Source organism: Miniopterus schreibersii (genome assembly GCF_964146895.1).
Source record: "Miniopterus schreibersii genome assembly, chromosome: 18".
Classification (NCBI taxonomy): domain Eukaryota; kingdom Metazoa; phylum Chordata; class Mammalia; order Chiroptera; family Miniopteridae; genus Miniopterus; species Miniopterus schreibersii.
Window position 1 is genome coordinate 6,447,170 of NC_138121.1, and position 14,870 is coordinate 6,462,039.

At 52.7% G+C, this 14,870-nt stretch overlaps 2 protein-coding genes across 8 annotated transcripts; one reads left to right on the forward strand and one right to left on the reverse strand.

The window, feature by feature from the left end:
* The first annotated feature begins 577 nt into the window (after nucleotides 1-577).
* Nucleotides 578-14,628, forward strand: IRGQ (immunity related GTPase Q). Of its 4 annotated transcripts, XM_081119946.1 has the most exons (4): nucleotides 578-694; nucleotides 7,618-7,740; nucleotides 8,199-8,730; nucleotides 9,973-14,628. In XM_081119946.1, the coding sequence occupies exons 3-4, from the start codon at nucleotides 8,201-8,203 to the stop codon at nucleotides 11,306-11,308; spliced, it is 1,866 nt and encodes a 621-aa protein (XP_080976072.1). In that variant the 5' UTR covers nucleotides 578-694; nucleotides 7,618-7,740; nucleotides 8,199-8,200; the 3' UTR covers nucleotides 11,309-14,628. The 4 variants fall into 4 exon arrangements, with proteins under 4 accessions (XP_080976072.1, XP_080976073.1, XP_080976074.1 ...); XM_081119947.1 differs by lacking the exon at nucleotides 578-694 and having other exon boundaries at nucleotides 7,560-7,889; XM_081119948.1 differs by lacking the exon at nucleotides 578-694 and having other exon boundaries at nucleotides 7,560-7,869.
* ZNF576 (zinc finger protein 576) lies at nucleotides 715-7,812 on the reverse strand. 4 transcript variants are annotated; one of them, XM_081119952.1, is made up of 3 exons: nucleotides 7,691-7,812; nucleotides 6,652-6,752; nucleotides 715-5,101 (listed from the first exon to the last, which is right to left on the reverse strand). In XM_081119952.1, the coding sequence occupies exons 2-3, from the start codon at nucleotides 6,734-6,736 to the stop codon at nucleotides 4,674-4,676; spliced, it is 513 nt and encodes a 170-aa protein (XP_080976078.1). In that variant the 5' UTR covers nucleotides 6,737-6,752; nucleotides 7,691-7,812; the 3' UTR covers nucleotides 715-4,673. The 4 variants fall into 4 exon arrangements, with proteins under 4 accessions (XP_080976078.1, XP_080976077.1, XP_080976076.1 ...); XM_081119951.1 differs by lacking the exon at nucleotides 7,691-7,812 and adding an exon at nucleotides 7,269-7,447; XM_081119950.1 differs by lacking the exon at nucleotides 7,691-7,812 and adding an exon at nucleotides 7,120-7,447.
* Nucleotides 14,629-14,870: the final 242 nt, after the last annotated feature.

Here is a 14,870-nt window from a genome sequence, read left to right on the forward strand (position 1 = left end):
ATCAGTTGCCATTTTCCCAGCACTTACAGAGTTCTGCATTTTATTTGCATGAGATCATCAGGTCCTTAGAATAACTGAGGTAAGGACTGTAATCCATTAATTCATTTCACAAACATCTTTTGAGGATCTGTGTGTTAAGCATTGGGAATATGCCCATGAATAAAATAAAATCCTTGTCCTCATGGAGCTTACATGGGGGTGGAAAGGGGCTACTGGTGGGGACAGACAGTAAACAAGATGTAGCATATGCTAGATGGTGGTGACTGCTAGGAAGAACGTTCTAGGTAGGGAGAGGCAGGAATCTGCCCTAATCAGGGAGGCCAGAGATGCTGGAGCAGAGGGAGGAAGGGCAGAGCTGGAGGGATGAGCTCGGAGGGAAGCAGGCGGCCAGCTCCTTACAGCCATGTCCAAACTTTGGCTCTCGCTCTAAGTTGGGAAGTACTACTTCACAGAAGCTTGGCACCAAAGCTGCTTTGAAAATAGAAGCCTAATTATAATGATAGCTACCATTTACTGTATGCCAAGCCCTGTTCTGAGGTGTTTTACATGTGTTAACTCATAGAAGCTTGGCAACTAAGAACCTTCAAGAATAGAACCTGAATTACTCTAATGGCCATCATTAAGTCATCGCTCACAGTGGACCAGGCCCTGGGCTAAGCGCTTTATGTGGACAGTCACCTTGGATTCTTATGAGGTAGGGACTGTTATACAATGATTTATTGAGCACCTACCTATGAGGTGCAGACATTATTTGGGGAGTTGGGAATAGAATGGTGAACATGATGAACAAAGATCACTACCTTTGTGGAAGTTATACTGGGGGAGACAGATGGACACTTAATTAGATATTTAAGTAAAATATAAAGTATATACTGTTAGAAGGTAATAAGTGCTGGGGGAGAGAGAGAGACATCGATGTGAGAGAAACATTGATCACTTGCCTCTCCCACACTCCCATACCGGGGGTTGAACCTGTAACCTGGGTATGTGTCCTGGCCGGGGATCAAACCTGCCACTTTTGGTGTACAGGGTAACACTCCAACCAACTGAGCCACACCGGCCAGCGTGACCAAAGCATCTTTCAAAACTCATACTTTTCATACTAGAAGCTCTGAACCTCAGGACCTGACATTTATCCCCGAGACTTTCATATCTACTATAACTTTGCATTATTGAATCTCAGAATCATCAAAGCAGAAATGCACAGCTCATTAAAACAACACGGATGGATTTTATTTCCTGGGGCAGCATGTGTAAGCCCTCTTCTGCCCTAAGACAGGGCTTTCTTTGTAAGCACAGATGTAGAGAATTATCCATTCGTCAGCAAAATTTTCTAAGGATCATGAGAGCCTTTGAATCAGGATACCCAGTCTGCTACCAGTGGGGTCTCTGTTTTCAGGGCCCAGTCAGAGCATGGAAATCAAGCTAGGAATGCCAAAGACAGGGTTTAGTACAGGGAGTTGGTCACACAGGTGTTAGAGGCTGGAAGCACAAACATGAAAAAGTGAGATGACCGGGTAATGTGTCTGCAAGAAGCTCCCACCTCTGGAACTGGAATACAGAAAGAGGTGAGATTACCAAAATCCAATAGGTGCTTGGAGGGCAGGCCACGTGTGGCTGGTGCAGGGACCAGTGACAAGTGCTGGTGCTTAAACCTCAAGAGGGGCATAGTGCCTTGTGAGAGTATAGAAAGGTACTGGAACCCGAGCTGCTGCTGGAGGTGTTCCAGCAATAGCCCAAAGCAAGGTGAGGCCCTTGCCCCTTCTTCCTACCTTCCTTCTGCCCATACCGCTCATGGGCAGAACTGAGAAGCCAGCCCCTGAAGGCAGGCTGGAGGCCAAAAGACACTAGGCAAACACACATAGTCAAGGAGTATTTTTTGATTCTCCTTGGTAAGCACTGTCCTAAGTGCTAGGGATGAAGCAGTTGCCCTCAGGAGCTTGGATTCCAATGAGGACACAGATAAACAAACGAGTGTGATAATTCTGAGGATTGAAGAGTGCTGGGAAGAAATTAAATCAAGGTAAGGGTTGGAGGTGTACTTTAGCCAATCAGGTCAAGGAGGGCCTCTCTGAGGAGGTGGCCTTGCAAAGTTCTGGGTAAGACTCCCAGGAGAGGGAAGAGCAAGTAAAAAGTTCTTGAGACAGAAGCCAACCTGGCATGTGTAGCTGGAGAGAGGTAAAGAAGATAAAGCAAGGAGGGAGCTGAGATTACTTAGTGGGCTGGGGCTCAGTTGTTGGGTTTTGTGGGCCTGGATAAGGTCTTTGGAAGTTATTTATGGGATGCCTTTGGAGGGTGTTAAATGAAAAATGGCATAAGCTGATTTACATACACACAGCAGGTTGTCTGTAGTAAAGACTAAAGGGGGCCAGTCATAGCAAGGGGAGCAGTTTGGAGAGTAGGGCTGGGGGAGAAGTAATCAGATTCTTCAGGAATTTAGAAGTACAGTGCAGTTTACTAATACGATGGCAGTTGTGGAGGTAGGGGGTGACCCATTTTAAGTTTGCGACTCCCATTTGTCATCCAAGTGGCTGTATCTCATGGAGGGAAGTCTGAGTTTTGGGCTGAAGGAAGAATTGGGAGTCACCAGTGACACTATTTAGTCTTGGGAATCTATGACATCTTGAGAGTGTAGAGAGAACAGGAAGCCCAAGGGTGTACTTGGGCAAGCAGCTATCTGTATTGGGAGAGCATGTGGGATTAGATCCTTAGGTGTGGGGGTGGTGTGAAACATCTGGGTCTGAAACTTCAGGGCTTTTTCCAGGTGCCAGAGGAAATGTTTGGCTTTGGTGAAGTTGGTGTATTAGAAAAAATTGATGGCCAACTGACTCCAAACCAGTTTCTCCAAACTGTTTCTTCCAGCAAAGAGATCCAGGCTAGCTAGCCCTGCCTCAAATCCCACACACACAAACAACCCTGATACAGGTAGTATTTCCCAGGTCAGGAATCCTGCATCCAGGCTCAGAGTAGGTTATATGTCTATTAGTTAGAGAAGGGGTTGGCAAACTTTTACTGTAATGGACTATATGGTAACTATTTTAGGCTTTATGGGTCATATGATCTCTGTTACAACTACTTGAATCTGTTGTCCTGTGTGAAAACAGCCATACATAATATATAAATGAACAAGCATGACTGTGTTCCAATAAAACTTTATTTGCACAACCAGGAGGCAAGCTGGATTTGGCCACAGTTTGCAGACTCCTGTCTTAAGCTGTAAATTATGCTGTGTGTGACAAAGACCCACGCTAATGGCAGCTTAAACAAGGTAGAGGCTTATTTCTCTCTTATATGACAGTAGGGAAGAGGGTGTTCTAGGGCTGATATGATGGCTCTGCTGCATGAAGTTGACCAGGGACCCAGATTCCTGCTATCTTGTTGCTCTGCCATCCCACCTGTTGCTCTCATGGTCCAAGATGGCTGGATACCATGTCCACATTCCAGACAGAAGAAGGTGGAGGAAAGGCATGTCCCTTTCTGAAGCTTGAGGACTCTACCTATGAATTTAGCCAGAACTTAGTCACATGGCCACAGCTAGCTGCAAGGGAATCTGGGAGATGTGGTCTCTGTAGCCATCATATGCCTAGCTAAAAATTGGGAACAGCTGTCAGTCTCTACCACCTCCATCCCAACTGTGGGCTTTAAAAACATCTCTCAATTTAAATGAATTTATATATATAGGGCATCAACCATTGTCTCTAGGGGCAAGGCAGGTAATGCAAAGGAGTAAAACTGGCCTGGTGGGACTCAGCCAAGGGTAGGCTTTTCAAGAGCTGAAAATCGGATCTTAATGGGAAATCTCCCAATGTTGGCCAAGTACAACGGGAAACAGAAGGTATCTCTGTTTGATACCAAACCAGTTTCCTCACAGGGCAAGGCCGGCTCAGCCCTGAGCTCCCCCCTCCTCATGCCCTTTTCATGTACTCTGGGAATTCCTACTGAAAAGCCAGAGTTCCTTGTTTAGATATCTTAATGTAGAGTTTTTCTGTTTTTAGATACTATTTGTTAGTTTATTCATGCCATCTCACACGTATAAAAAATATTCCATGACCAGATGGTACATAAAATTATTTAAATGGGCAGTAAATGACAAAGCCACCCGCTGCCATGGCCCCTCAGGTGGAAAAGGCTGGCAGAGGGTGGGGAGGAGACAAGGACTTGAACTGCAACCCCCACATTACTCAGTACAGCTCCTAACTTTGCTGCCCATCCCCAAAGGCTGGAGCTGCTCCATATCTAGGACCCATCTGGTGGCATTAGAGGCCAGCAACACCTCACCTTCCCTGCCCCCCTTTAGGCACAGAACCAGGGCAATTTGCTCCTACAGCCCATGGCATCCATCAGGGAAGAATTAAAGGTGATTACACAATCTGCAGCTACTGTGATTTCAAGCTACTTAATTGGGAATGCAGGAGATACAAATAACTTTCCCTCTTTCTTACTCATTTTTTTTAAAACAAAAGATCTCACTCTTGTCTGATTTCACTGTTTCCCTAAAGGCCTTTCTGTCCTCCAAAGACTGAAGCTCTAAAGAGCATCTGGGTTCTATTTATTAGGAGCCCTTTGCCTTTCCAGGGAGGGAAGCAAATTCCTGCAAGGGCCCATCCCATTATCAAATGTGGGTCCCACCAGCCACACAGCCCCCGTTACCCCGGGGAGGGCTGAAGCTGCACTCAGAGCTCCCCACGGGCATGCCGGATGTAGTGTTGATGCAGCCCAGCTTCCTGGGCAAAGTCCTGACCACATTCAGTGCAGGCAAAGGGGCCAGGAGGGGAGTGGGCTTCATGCACCTGGCGGTGCTGCCTCAGAGAAGCGGCCTGCCCAAAGGTCTTGCCACAGTCAGGGCAGGGGAAGGTGGGCTGGGCAATGGTGGGTACAACCGGCAGGGAAGGCCTGGTGGCAGGACTGTGGCTGCGCTGGTGGGCGATCAGGGCCTTGGAAGAGAGGAAGGAGCGGGCGCAGGTGAAGCAGATGAAGAGGGCCCCCTGCAGCTTCTGGGCCACGAAGTCCGCTGGGTGTTCCCGCTTCATGTGGCGCTCCTGGAACTTGGAATTGGCGAAGGTGATGAGGCAGCGGGTGCACTGCAGGGCCCCCAGATGGCCTGAGGGACGTGGGGAGAGGTCGGGGGAGGCCAGCAAGAGTCTCTAGGACCTTTCCCAAGCCCCAGAATCATGCCAACAATTAACATTCAGTGCTTACTATGTGCCAGGCTGTATGCCAGGGCTGGACAGCAGTCCAGGCAAGTTATTATTGAACCTGTTTTATGAATGAGCAGACTGAGGCTCACAAAAGTTAGGCAACTTGCCCACAGTCACAAGGTTAGGAAATGAAATGGAGTTAGGACTGGAACCCAGGGAGTTTGTCCTTCCAATACAGCTGTGTGATTAGAGCATAGCCTCTGGAACCAGACCGGGTCTACTACTTCCGAGGCAGGTACAATAGTCCTCATCTGGAAAATGGGGTCATAACCATATCAGTATCTACCTGATAGGGCTATTGTAAGTAATGAGTGAATTTATATAAAGTGCTTAGAACACTCTACACAGTGGTTTGCAATTATTACTGTTAAGGAGAAAGGCAGCCCCACAGCCAGGAGTTGGCCTGGCACTACAGATAGGCTTTGGCATTCTCCTATGCAATATAAACAATTTCACAGGATGTCATCAGACAAGCCACACTGACTGAATCAAGACAAGTCCATGCCATAATAGCATCTGAACACAGACAAAACATTAACATTGTCCAAGCCACAAAAATGACCAAACACCCCAAATGTCCTGGCTAATATGATTGGCAGTGGCTGCTTTACCAATCACAGCTTGTGCCTTGCTTTGTTCTCTGCCTTCTAGGTAAGATTTATTAAGATAGTGAAGCATAGAGTTGCCCTGCTTCCTAGCACCATCCAATCCAGAGCAAAACCCTTCTTCCTTGAACCCTCCCCAAAATCACCTGCCACAAACCCAAATCCTCTAATCAGTCCTTTGTAACACTATTACTGAGATGCCCCCCACGGTGCCCCTATGGTGTGTGAGCTTCCTCAGTGCAGTAAGCAATAAACCGACTAGTTGACTACATGTGGGTGTGTTCCTGGGGGTCTTTGGCTGAAGGGCATTGACACTGTGGCTGTCAATGTTACAAATACTTAACCTCTCTTTGCCTCAGTTCCCTCATCTGAAAGTGACAGTAACCAATATCATAGGGTCTGTTAGGAGGACTGAATGAAATAACCAGTGTTAATGACCTAGCACATAGTAAGCATTCAGCGGGAGTTGTTGCTATTATGTCAAACTGGCTACTTTCATTACCCTCAAGCTTTCCTCTTTTCAGCCCTTAATCCCCATAACAGCCCTGTGCAGTGACTAGAGGTCGTAATGGCAACCCTTTTTCACAGATATAGAAACCAAGGCCCAAGTCGCACTGAACGCCTGGGGTGGAGTTGGAACTGGAACCTTGGGGTTCTTCTCACAGCCCCTGCTGTTTCCCAGCCACATCTCCCACCCCAAGCCTGTCTGGATGCCACTTTGTCCCTCTGAACTGCATCCCATTCATACTTATGTGGACAGAACAGGGTGGGTACAACTGAGCAAAATAAGGGTAAGGATCTCTTTAGCATCAGTTCCTGCACCCCACCCTCTGGCCAGCGGTACTCACAGATGTCGCCTCCTGCATTGCGGGGACTCCTCTCTTTGGACGAATCCTGCTGCTCCAAGGTCTCTTTGGGAAGCGGGTCCTCCATGGTGACTAGGACCCCTCTGGTCAAGAGAGGAGCACGCATGATAGAACAGTAAATCAGGTGAAGTCGCTCATCCGTCGCCTGCCTCAGAGAGCCCGCTAAGCCTCGGACCTCTGGCATAGAGGCTCTCCTTGCCAGCCTTTGACCCCCTCGAGATACTATCTCCTTGAACTCTAACCTGATGAAGCTCTCACTAGAGAAACTTCAACCCTCCCAAAAGACTCGCCTCCCGGGGGTTGTGACTCCCCTTAGAGCCATCGCACCTGTGTGAGACCCAAGACCTACATCAGACTAGCGCTCTGAACTCAGAGCGCGGAACCCTTTCTGTCTGACAGCCTCCCCACCCCGTCCCTCCCACAAGTCCCGAGGCGGGTAGCGGTACCCACGCTTTAGCCCGCCTCTTCCCGGCAGACAGCCTTCTCCGACATCCTGTAACTCCCGTTCCACCCAGAGCCCCCGCCTCTAAGCGCGCTTCCAGCCGCCGGTCCGGCTGCCTCAGGCACCGCCCTCGGCGCGCCCCTTCCCGGGCGGGTACCCAGGCCTCTGCTTTTCTCCAAACAGCACAAGGCTGCCTTTCGCAGCGCCCGTCAGTCGCTCGTCAAGGCGCCGCCACGCGGGGGGAAGCAGGGTAGGGCCCACCGAGTCTCAAGGCCCCGGTGGTTTCCACGCCCTCTCGCCTGTCGAGGCGGAGACCCCGGATTGCCGTCCGGCAGTGGTGCGGGCGTTCCCACCCGGTCCTGAAAAGAAGGGGAGGGGTCCTTCTCTGCACTGCGGTGCGTTATGATGACGTCGCGAGCCACCCGTGCCGTACAGACCTAAGCTCACTGCGCAGGTGTGTTAGGCGCTCCTGGCGCGCAGGCGCTCTGGCTTCCTTATTGTTTAAGGTTCTGCGACCGCGGGAGTTGGGGAACGAGTGCCCTGGACCATTCTGCGCAGGCGCCGCGAAGGGCTGTTTACCTGAGGTCACGCTTCCAAGACACACCGCCTCCTAAAAGGAGTGACGTCAGGTGAGAGGTCCCGGCACGCGTCTTGACGTCTCCAAATCCCCGCGCTCCAGCTTCTTCAGGCCCCGACCGTCCGACTCCAGGGGCGGGGCTTCTCGGCGGCGGACCGGCCGCGAGCAGCTGTGCCCTTTGGTGCGCCGCCTCTTCGCTCGGTTGGTGATTTGGGAGGGAGGAGCGCGGGATAAAAACAAATGTGTCCCTGAGGGAGGAGGGCGAGAGGCCGGATTTCTGAGTGTTTGAAGTAGAAAGGGAAACACATCCATAAAGAGGACCGGACAGGACTCCAGGTCTCTGGGGAATAGGATCTAGGCGCCGGGTTTCTAGGTCCCTGGGAGTGATAGCGGAGAATGGAAGAAGGGGACAGGGTAGAGGATTGAAGTCTAGGACCAGAGCGGGATGACTAGGACAGAAAACGGCTGGGTGCTCCCTGAGCCCGATCTTACCCATCGCTTGCTTTCCAGCTATGCCTCTGCCGCGGGGTGACGTAACCGCCTTGTTCCTGGGACCTCCGGGCTCGGGAAAGTCTGCGCTGATTGCAGCGCTGTGCAACAAGGGTGTGGAGGTAGTAGAGATCCCCGATGGACGGCCCGACCCCGGGATCCCCAGCCTGCGAACTGCGGGCCCAGGCCTCTTCCTGGGCGAGCTGAGTTGCCCACCCGCAGCACCGGGGCCCTGGGCAGCGGAGGCTAACATGTTGGTACTGGTGCTGCCCGGCCCTGAGGGGAACGAGGAGCCCTTGGCCCCAGCACTGGGGGAGGCAGCACGGGCCGCAGTGGCCCGAGGGACCCCGCTGCTGGCTGTGCGGAACCTCCGTCCTGGGGATTCACAGAATGAAGCCCAGGCCCGGGATCAGACAGCAGCCCTGCTGGACAGCGCAGGGTTGGGAGCCGTGCCTCTCTACGTGCTGCCGGCGGATTGCCGCAGCAGCGACAGCTGCGAGGAACTGGGGCGCCTGCAGGCGGCGCTGCGGAGCCAGGCGGAGGCGCTGCAGAGGTGAGCATGACGTTTCAGGGTGGATTGGGGAGGCCTGGTCCTTTATTCAGTCAAGACCTCACCCCGGAGGTGTTAAGGTCTTCCAGACCCCGCCCCCAGCGAGTTTGGGGCAAGCCTTAACCGAATATCTGCTGGAGGCCCTGCTCCCGAATCCAGGCCCCCTCCCTTCTCGGCGCAGGTTTTGAGGTCCAACCATCAAGCGCTCTGTGTTTGGCCTTCTTTTGTCAGATAGGCCCCACCCTAGCCAAGCGCTGGCAGGAGGTCATCCAGGTCCCGCCTCCTGAGAGTGCTTTGAGGTCACAAGCCCCTCTCCCTAAGGAGGATTCTAGAAAAGTCTGGGACCTATCACCTAAATGCTGACCCCAGGCAAAAATGTGAAGAGCTCACTCTTCCCACTAGCTTGTGATCATCACGATTTTACCTGAAGACTCATAATCTCTAATCTTCCTCAACCTCCTCATCAGCTTGGTTCTCAAGTGACCCCAGTTACCCTAAAGAGACCCCTCAGTGAGCTTCACTATTTCTGGGTACCCTCCCCCACTGCCTTTCTTTAATTTTCTTTCATTTTTGTGCCCACTTGCTCGCTATCTCCTGAGTTTTCTTCCCCAACCCCCAGCTGCCTCACTTCAGAGTCAAAATGAGGCTCGGGGAGGGGCAACCTCTCCTCCAGGCCGGTCGCTTCTCTATTTTACTTAGCCACGTCCCCCTGGTAAGAACTAGTAGTTGAGGTTTCTCCTCTGGTCTTTACTCCCCTCCTTACACCTAATGTCAGGAAAGAGCCCTCTTGGTGACCTTGCCCATGTCGAATAGTGAACAGGGCTACACTTTTGTTTAGTTGACAATACAATGGTGATTCTCTCTTTGCTCTGGGCCCCACCTGCCCTGTGTTTTGCCTCACCCAGCACAGCCTTTTCTTAACCTTGCAGGTCCCTAGGAAAAGCCTCACCCCCAGAAACTATGCCACGGAAGACTTAGCTGAGTCTGGTTTTAGGCTCTGTTGGAAACCTGAGCTCATTCAAGCCACCCCATCCCTGCTTTAAGCCTCTCACTTTTCTTCATAGCCCTGGTTTCTACTTGCCTGGACCATCAAGCAGCCCCTTCCCTTTCCTGCTCCTTCCCCACTCAAGATTATTCTGAAAGTTCCGCACTTGTTATCATAGCCCAGTCCTGTTCCCCTAGCCCAGCCCTCTGGGGCTTTAGTCCCTCTTCTGCCCTTTACCCCATCCCTTCCTGTCCCCACAGGCTCCTGCCACCGGCTCAGGATGGCTTCGAGGTGCTGGGAGCAGCTGAGCTGGAGGCTGTGCGTGAGGCCTTCGAGAGGGGTGGCCTGGAGGCAGCGCTGTCCTGGGTTCGTGCTGGCCTAGAGCGACTGGGCAGCGCTCGGCTGGACCTGGCCATAGCCGGCACTGCTGACGTGGGTTTTGTGCTGGACATGCTGCTGGGGTTGGATACCCATGACCCAGGCCCTGAGCCTGCTTCTGCGCCTGCTGGGCCCACACCCTACCCTGCCCCAGAGCGCCCCAATGTGGTGCTCTGGACAGTCCCTATGGGCTCCTCGGCTCCTTCTGCCGCCCCCCACCCTACCCACTACGACGCCCTCATCCTTGTCACCTCTGGAGCCCCCACTGAGGAGGACTGGGCCCAGGTCCGGCCCTTGGTGCTACCGGATGCCCCCCTGGTCTGTGTGCGAACAGACGGTGAGGGCGAGGATCCAGAGGCTCTGGAAAAAGAGGAAAAGGCCGAGAAGCCTGGCGGGGAGAGCTTAGAGAACGCATGTGGAGGAGGGTTGGAGAATGCGCGCAGCGAGGGAAGGGAGAAACGTGGCACTGGATCGCAAAAAGCAGGCGATGGGGAAGGTTCAGAGAAAGCAGGCAGTGAGAGTTTGCAGCAGGTTGGCATCGATGCAAAGCAGCCGGGCACTGGGGACTCGGAGCATGCGGCTGCCTGGAGCCCCGAGGATGAGACGTGGGAGGTGCTGGAGGAGGCGCTGCCGCCGGTGTTTCCCTTGCGGAGGGGCGGACTCCCCGGGCTCTGCGAGTGGCTGCGGCGCGCGCTTCCCCCAGCCCAGGCAGGCGCGCTGTTGCTGGCGCTGCCGCCCACGTCCCCGCGTGAGGCCCGAACCAAGGCCGCGGCGCTGCGGGCTGGGGCATGGCGGCCGGCCCTGCTGGCTAGCCTGGCGGCGGCAGCAGCACCAGTTCCCGGGCTCGGCTGGGCCTGTGATGTGGCACTTCTGCGCGGTCAGCTGGCGGAGTGGCGGCGGGCGCTGGGGCTCGAACCCGCAGCTCTGGCCCGGCGCGAGCGCACGCTGGGCTTGGCTCCCGGGGAGCTGGCTGAGCGGACGCGCTTCCCTGGCCCGGTGACACGCGCAGAAGTGGAGGCGAGGCTGGGGGCATGGGCCGGTGAGGGCACTGCCGGGGGCGCAGCGCTGGGTGCACTCTCCTTCCTGTGGCCCGCAGGCGGTGCAGCGGCCACGGGTGGCCTGGGCTACCGCGCGGCCCACGGGGTCCTGCTGCAGGCGCTGGACGAGATGCTGGCGGATGCGGAGGCAGTGCTGGCACCCCAGGCGCCTGCTCAGTGAGAGGTGGGATGAAGGCCAGGGCTACCCGGGGGCCCAGCGTCCTGGCTACTTGGCTCTGCCAGGGGCTGAGGACTCCAAGTCTGGTTTAGAAGAGGGGTTTGGGGGTCCAGACTCTGGCATGGGATGTCTGGGCCCCTGAGATAACAGAGCAGGCATGCTCCCACTCTGAATCCTGGGTGCTTGAGGGGGATGAGCTAACTGCTGGTTAGAATATGTGACTTCTTGTCACCTGGATTTCTGGGTCTTAAAAGGGAATAGAATCTGGGGGTCAGGACTCCTGATTTCTCTGGGGATCATGGGGCAGGACTCCCAGACTTGTGTCCTGAAGGGAATTGAGGGGTTGGACTTCTGGAAGGGGGCATTATCTTAGTCTCCAAGGGAGTAGTTACTGTATGTATTGGATATCTAGTCCTCTAGGGGTAGGTGGACAGGAGCCCTGATTCCTTCCTGATGAGGGACTTCTCCATCATACTGGGGATTGCAGGATAGAGGAAGGGGTCTGGGTACTCCAGGGAGCTGGAACTCTTGGACTTCTGAGCCACAAAGGAATATAGGGTCTAGCTTTTCTAAGGGGATTAGGTCTGCCCACAGCCTCTCAGATCCTCAAGATGCAGTGGACTTTGAACCTTCGTGGGGGGAAGGGCAGTCTCCAGGGTCTTAGACTCCTGGCTCCCAGGAGGGCTGTGGACCTTGGTTTCTAATTCCTGGATGATGGGAGGTCTGCAACTAGAGAAGGGAATGGGGCTGTGTGGCAGAGCTAGAAACCCTTCTATTGGGGAGTAGAGAGATGTTCAATATTTGCTCCTGGGGGAGGGGGACCCCAGCTTTGTGGGGAGGATGGCCACACAAAAATGAGAGGAGGAGGCAAGAGGGCCATGGCAGGCTCGGGGGGTAGCCAGACACCAGGAATGAGGCCTCCTGGGTATGGAAGGGCAGGAACTCATACCTCAGAGGTATCTCCTGCAAATCCCTAATGGATTTGGGTCCTGGAAACTGCCCCTCTCTGTGACTTTGACAGGGAAGGGATAAGACTGGCCCCATTTCATAGGTGCCGAGTGATTTGGAAGCTCTCTGAGGAGTCTGTTCCTCTGCCCCGCTCTTCGTTAGTGGTTTCTACTTTTGAATTTGGTTTCTGCTGCCATTAAGCCTGAACCCTTTCTGGCCTTGGTATTTTCATACACCTTCCTTTTTGGAGAAGCAGCTGTACTGCTGCACTAACCCACATGTTTCTGAGTTGGCTCCCTTGGTGTACACAGTGCCGCAGTGAGCAAGGGATCTGAAGGATAGCTGGGCAGGTGTTCCAGCCTGTGGGGATGTGCCACAAGTGAGGCAGAGGCAGAAACTGTAATGCCTGGAATGTCTTAGGCTGCCGCCTACATGTAGAGAGGAGCCACAGGTCACAGAATTCTTCAGTGTCAAAAACAGCAAAGGGGACCTGAGAGGCCATCCAGTAGAATCTTTTATGGTGGTTGGGGATAGCAAAGCTCAGAGAGGGCAGACTCTAGGCCCAGCAGAACACAGAGGCCCTCTGTGGTCTGGCCTTTGCCTAGTCTCATTCTCTGCCCCACCCCATCCCCCAACCAGCTTGCTAGATCTTTCTTCTGATGCTGGAGTGGGCCACCTGGGGTCCTGCCTTAGGACCTTGGCACTTGCTGTTCATTCTGCCTAGAATGCTCTGCTCCCCAGATTTCCATGAGTGGCTGGCTTCTTCTGTCAGTCAGGCCTCAATTCAAATAACCCCTCACAGAGGTCTTCCCTGACTGCTCTAACTGAAGTAGCTCACACCCCAAAATATTCATCTTAGCTGGTTACTTTTCTTTGTAGCAATTATTACTGTAGAAAATTATTTATTTATTTACCTATTTATCAGCTATTATCCCCTTGTCTGTCTTGTTCTCTGCTGTACCCCCAGCACCCAGAATAGTGCTTGACACGCAGTAGGTGCTTAGCAAATATTTATTACTTTAATTTACTAGTCAGTGGCAGAATTAGGGCTGGGATGTAGACTGTCGGTCTCTTGCCACAAGACAGGGAAAAGGACTGAGATGAGGGGAGAAACAACCATCTAATGGGAGAGAAAGTGCCTGTCTGAGAGGTCAGGGGACCTGGAAAGCAAGCACAGTTTTGCCACTGTCACTTGGACCAGTGCCTTATTTTCTCATCTGTTAAATGAAAGTGCTGGATGACAACCGTAACTAGTTCCAAGATGCCATTTCCTTTGACAGCTGAAGACAAGGCTAACGGATCTGAGCGGCAGATACTTGAGGGCTGGCTGCCCCATCTCAAGCTTGAACTCCCACCACTGGCACAAGTTTTCCCATCCAAGCTGAGAGAGCGAAGATGGGAAAAAGCATTTGGCTCTGTATAGAATGGCTCCAGGCATTGTCAAAGCTCTCAGCCTTAGGGGAATGCAATTCTGTTAGCAGAGTCCTAGGGTCAGACAGTCCTGCTGACTTTGGGGGTGACCTCAGGCAAGTCACTCAGCAAGTGGTATCCACCTCACAGGGTTATTGTGAGAATTCAGTGTATATATAGGTACACACATTCTCTCTCACAAGTCAACATACTACAGTCCCTGCCGAGAAGCCTGGCACACTGGGAGCTCAAAAGAGTCTGGTTGCCCTTGCCCACACAGCCTCAGCCCTGGGCAACACCAAGACTAGTCTGGGCACCTTTGCTCACAGAGTGCCCCCTTTTCTGTCACTTTGATACCATCTCTGATTTGGTCCTGACATCTCTGTTCCCCTGCTCCAAATTCCCTCTGCCCTTAGGACAACAGGGATCATGCCAGAGATCACATCTGAGAAAGCAAAAGCCAGTTTTATCTGCGTGTGTCTGCCACTGGGGAGTGCTGGTTGTGTTAGTGTATATAATTGTATATTGATATTCTTTGGAGTGGTTGTCTTTTAAATCATGACTTTTGATGGCATTGACTTTTAGACTTTGTGGAGGTATAAGGTTGCTAGTGAGGTATCTGTCTCTGGGAGCATCCAAGCAGAAAAACTGAGCCTCCCTTGTGGACAGACCACTGGTTGCCATTGGGGCACGTCTATGTGGCACCTCCAGGCTGGAAGACCCTGAAAGGCAAGAATTCAAGGAAATGTATGATGAATCTTGATGTTACCATCTGCCAGAAACTGAACAGACACAAAGAACTTGAGCAATGAGATGATCTCATCAGCTTAGCTGAGTTTCCCACACTTCTTCATAATGATGGAGGGACCTACGTACACTGGGGTGGAGAACTGTGAAAGGAATCACGGGTGTGGCTGGCCTGTGGTGCTTTTTGGAGGAGTGAATAAAGATGAGTAGAAATGCCATTCTGTGTCTGTTCTTTTGGGATTTGAAAGGGGTGGAGATACTTGGGATTTTAACTGGAGGGACTCCTGGGAGGGGAAGAACAGTGGGGGTTCTGTACAGGAAAGACTCCCTTTGGCTGGAATCAAGAGACTTTATCTGTATCTGAGTTTTGCCTCCCTGGGGGTTGGGGTGGACCAGTGACTGTTTTGACCTCAGGGGCTTGTGATGTAAAGCACCTTAGATCTGGAACCTGCTTGGCCCG

Bases quoted from the DNA above. Each gene is read 5' to 3' on its own strand.
- ZNF576 (XM_081119949.1), bottom strand. From the start codon at position 6,853: ATGCCAGAGGTCCGAGGCTTAGCGGGCTCTCTGAGGCAGGCGACGGAT. The intron at 5,102-6,651 runs GTGAGTACCGCT...CACGTCCCTCAG, and splicing joins CAATGCAGGAGGCGACATCT to GCCATCTGGGGGCCCTGCAG.
- IRGQ (XM_081119946.1), top strand. From the start codon at position 8,201: ATGCCTCTGCCGCGGGGTGACGTAACCGCCTTGTTCCTGGGACCTCCG. The intron at 8,731-9,972 runs GTGAGCATGACG...CTGTCCCCACAG, and splicing joins CAGGCGGAGGCGCTGCAGAG to GCTCCTGCCACCGGCTCAGG.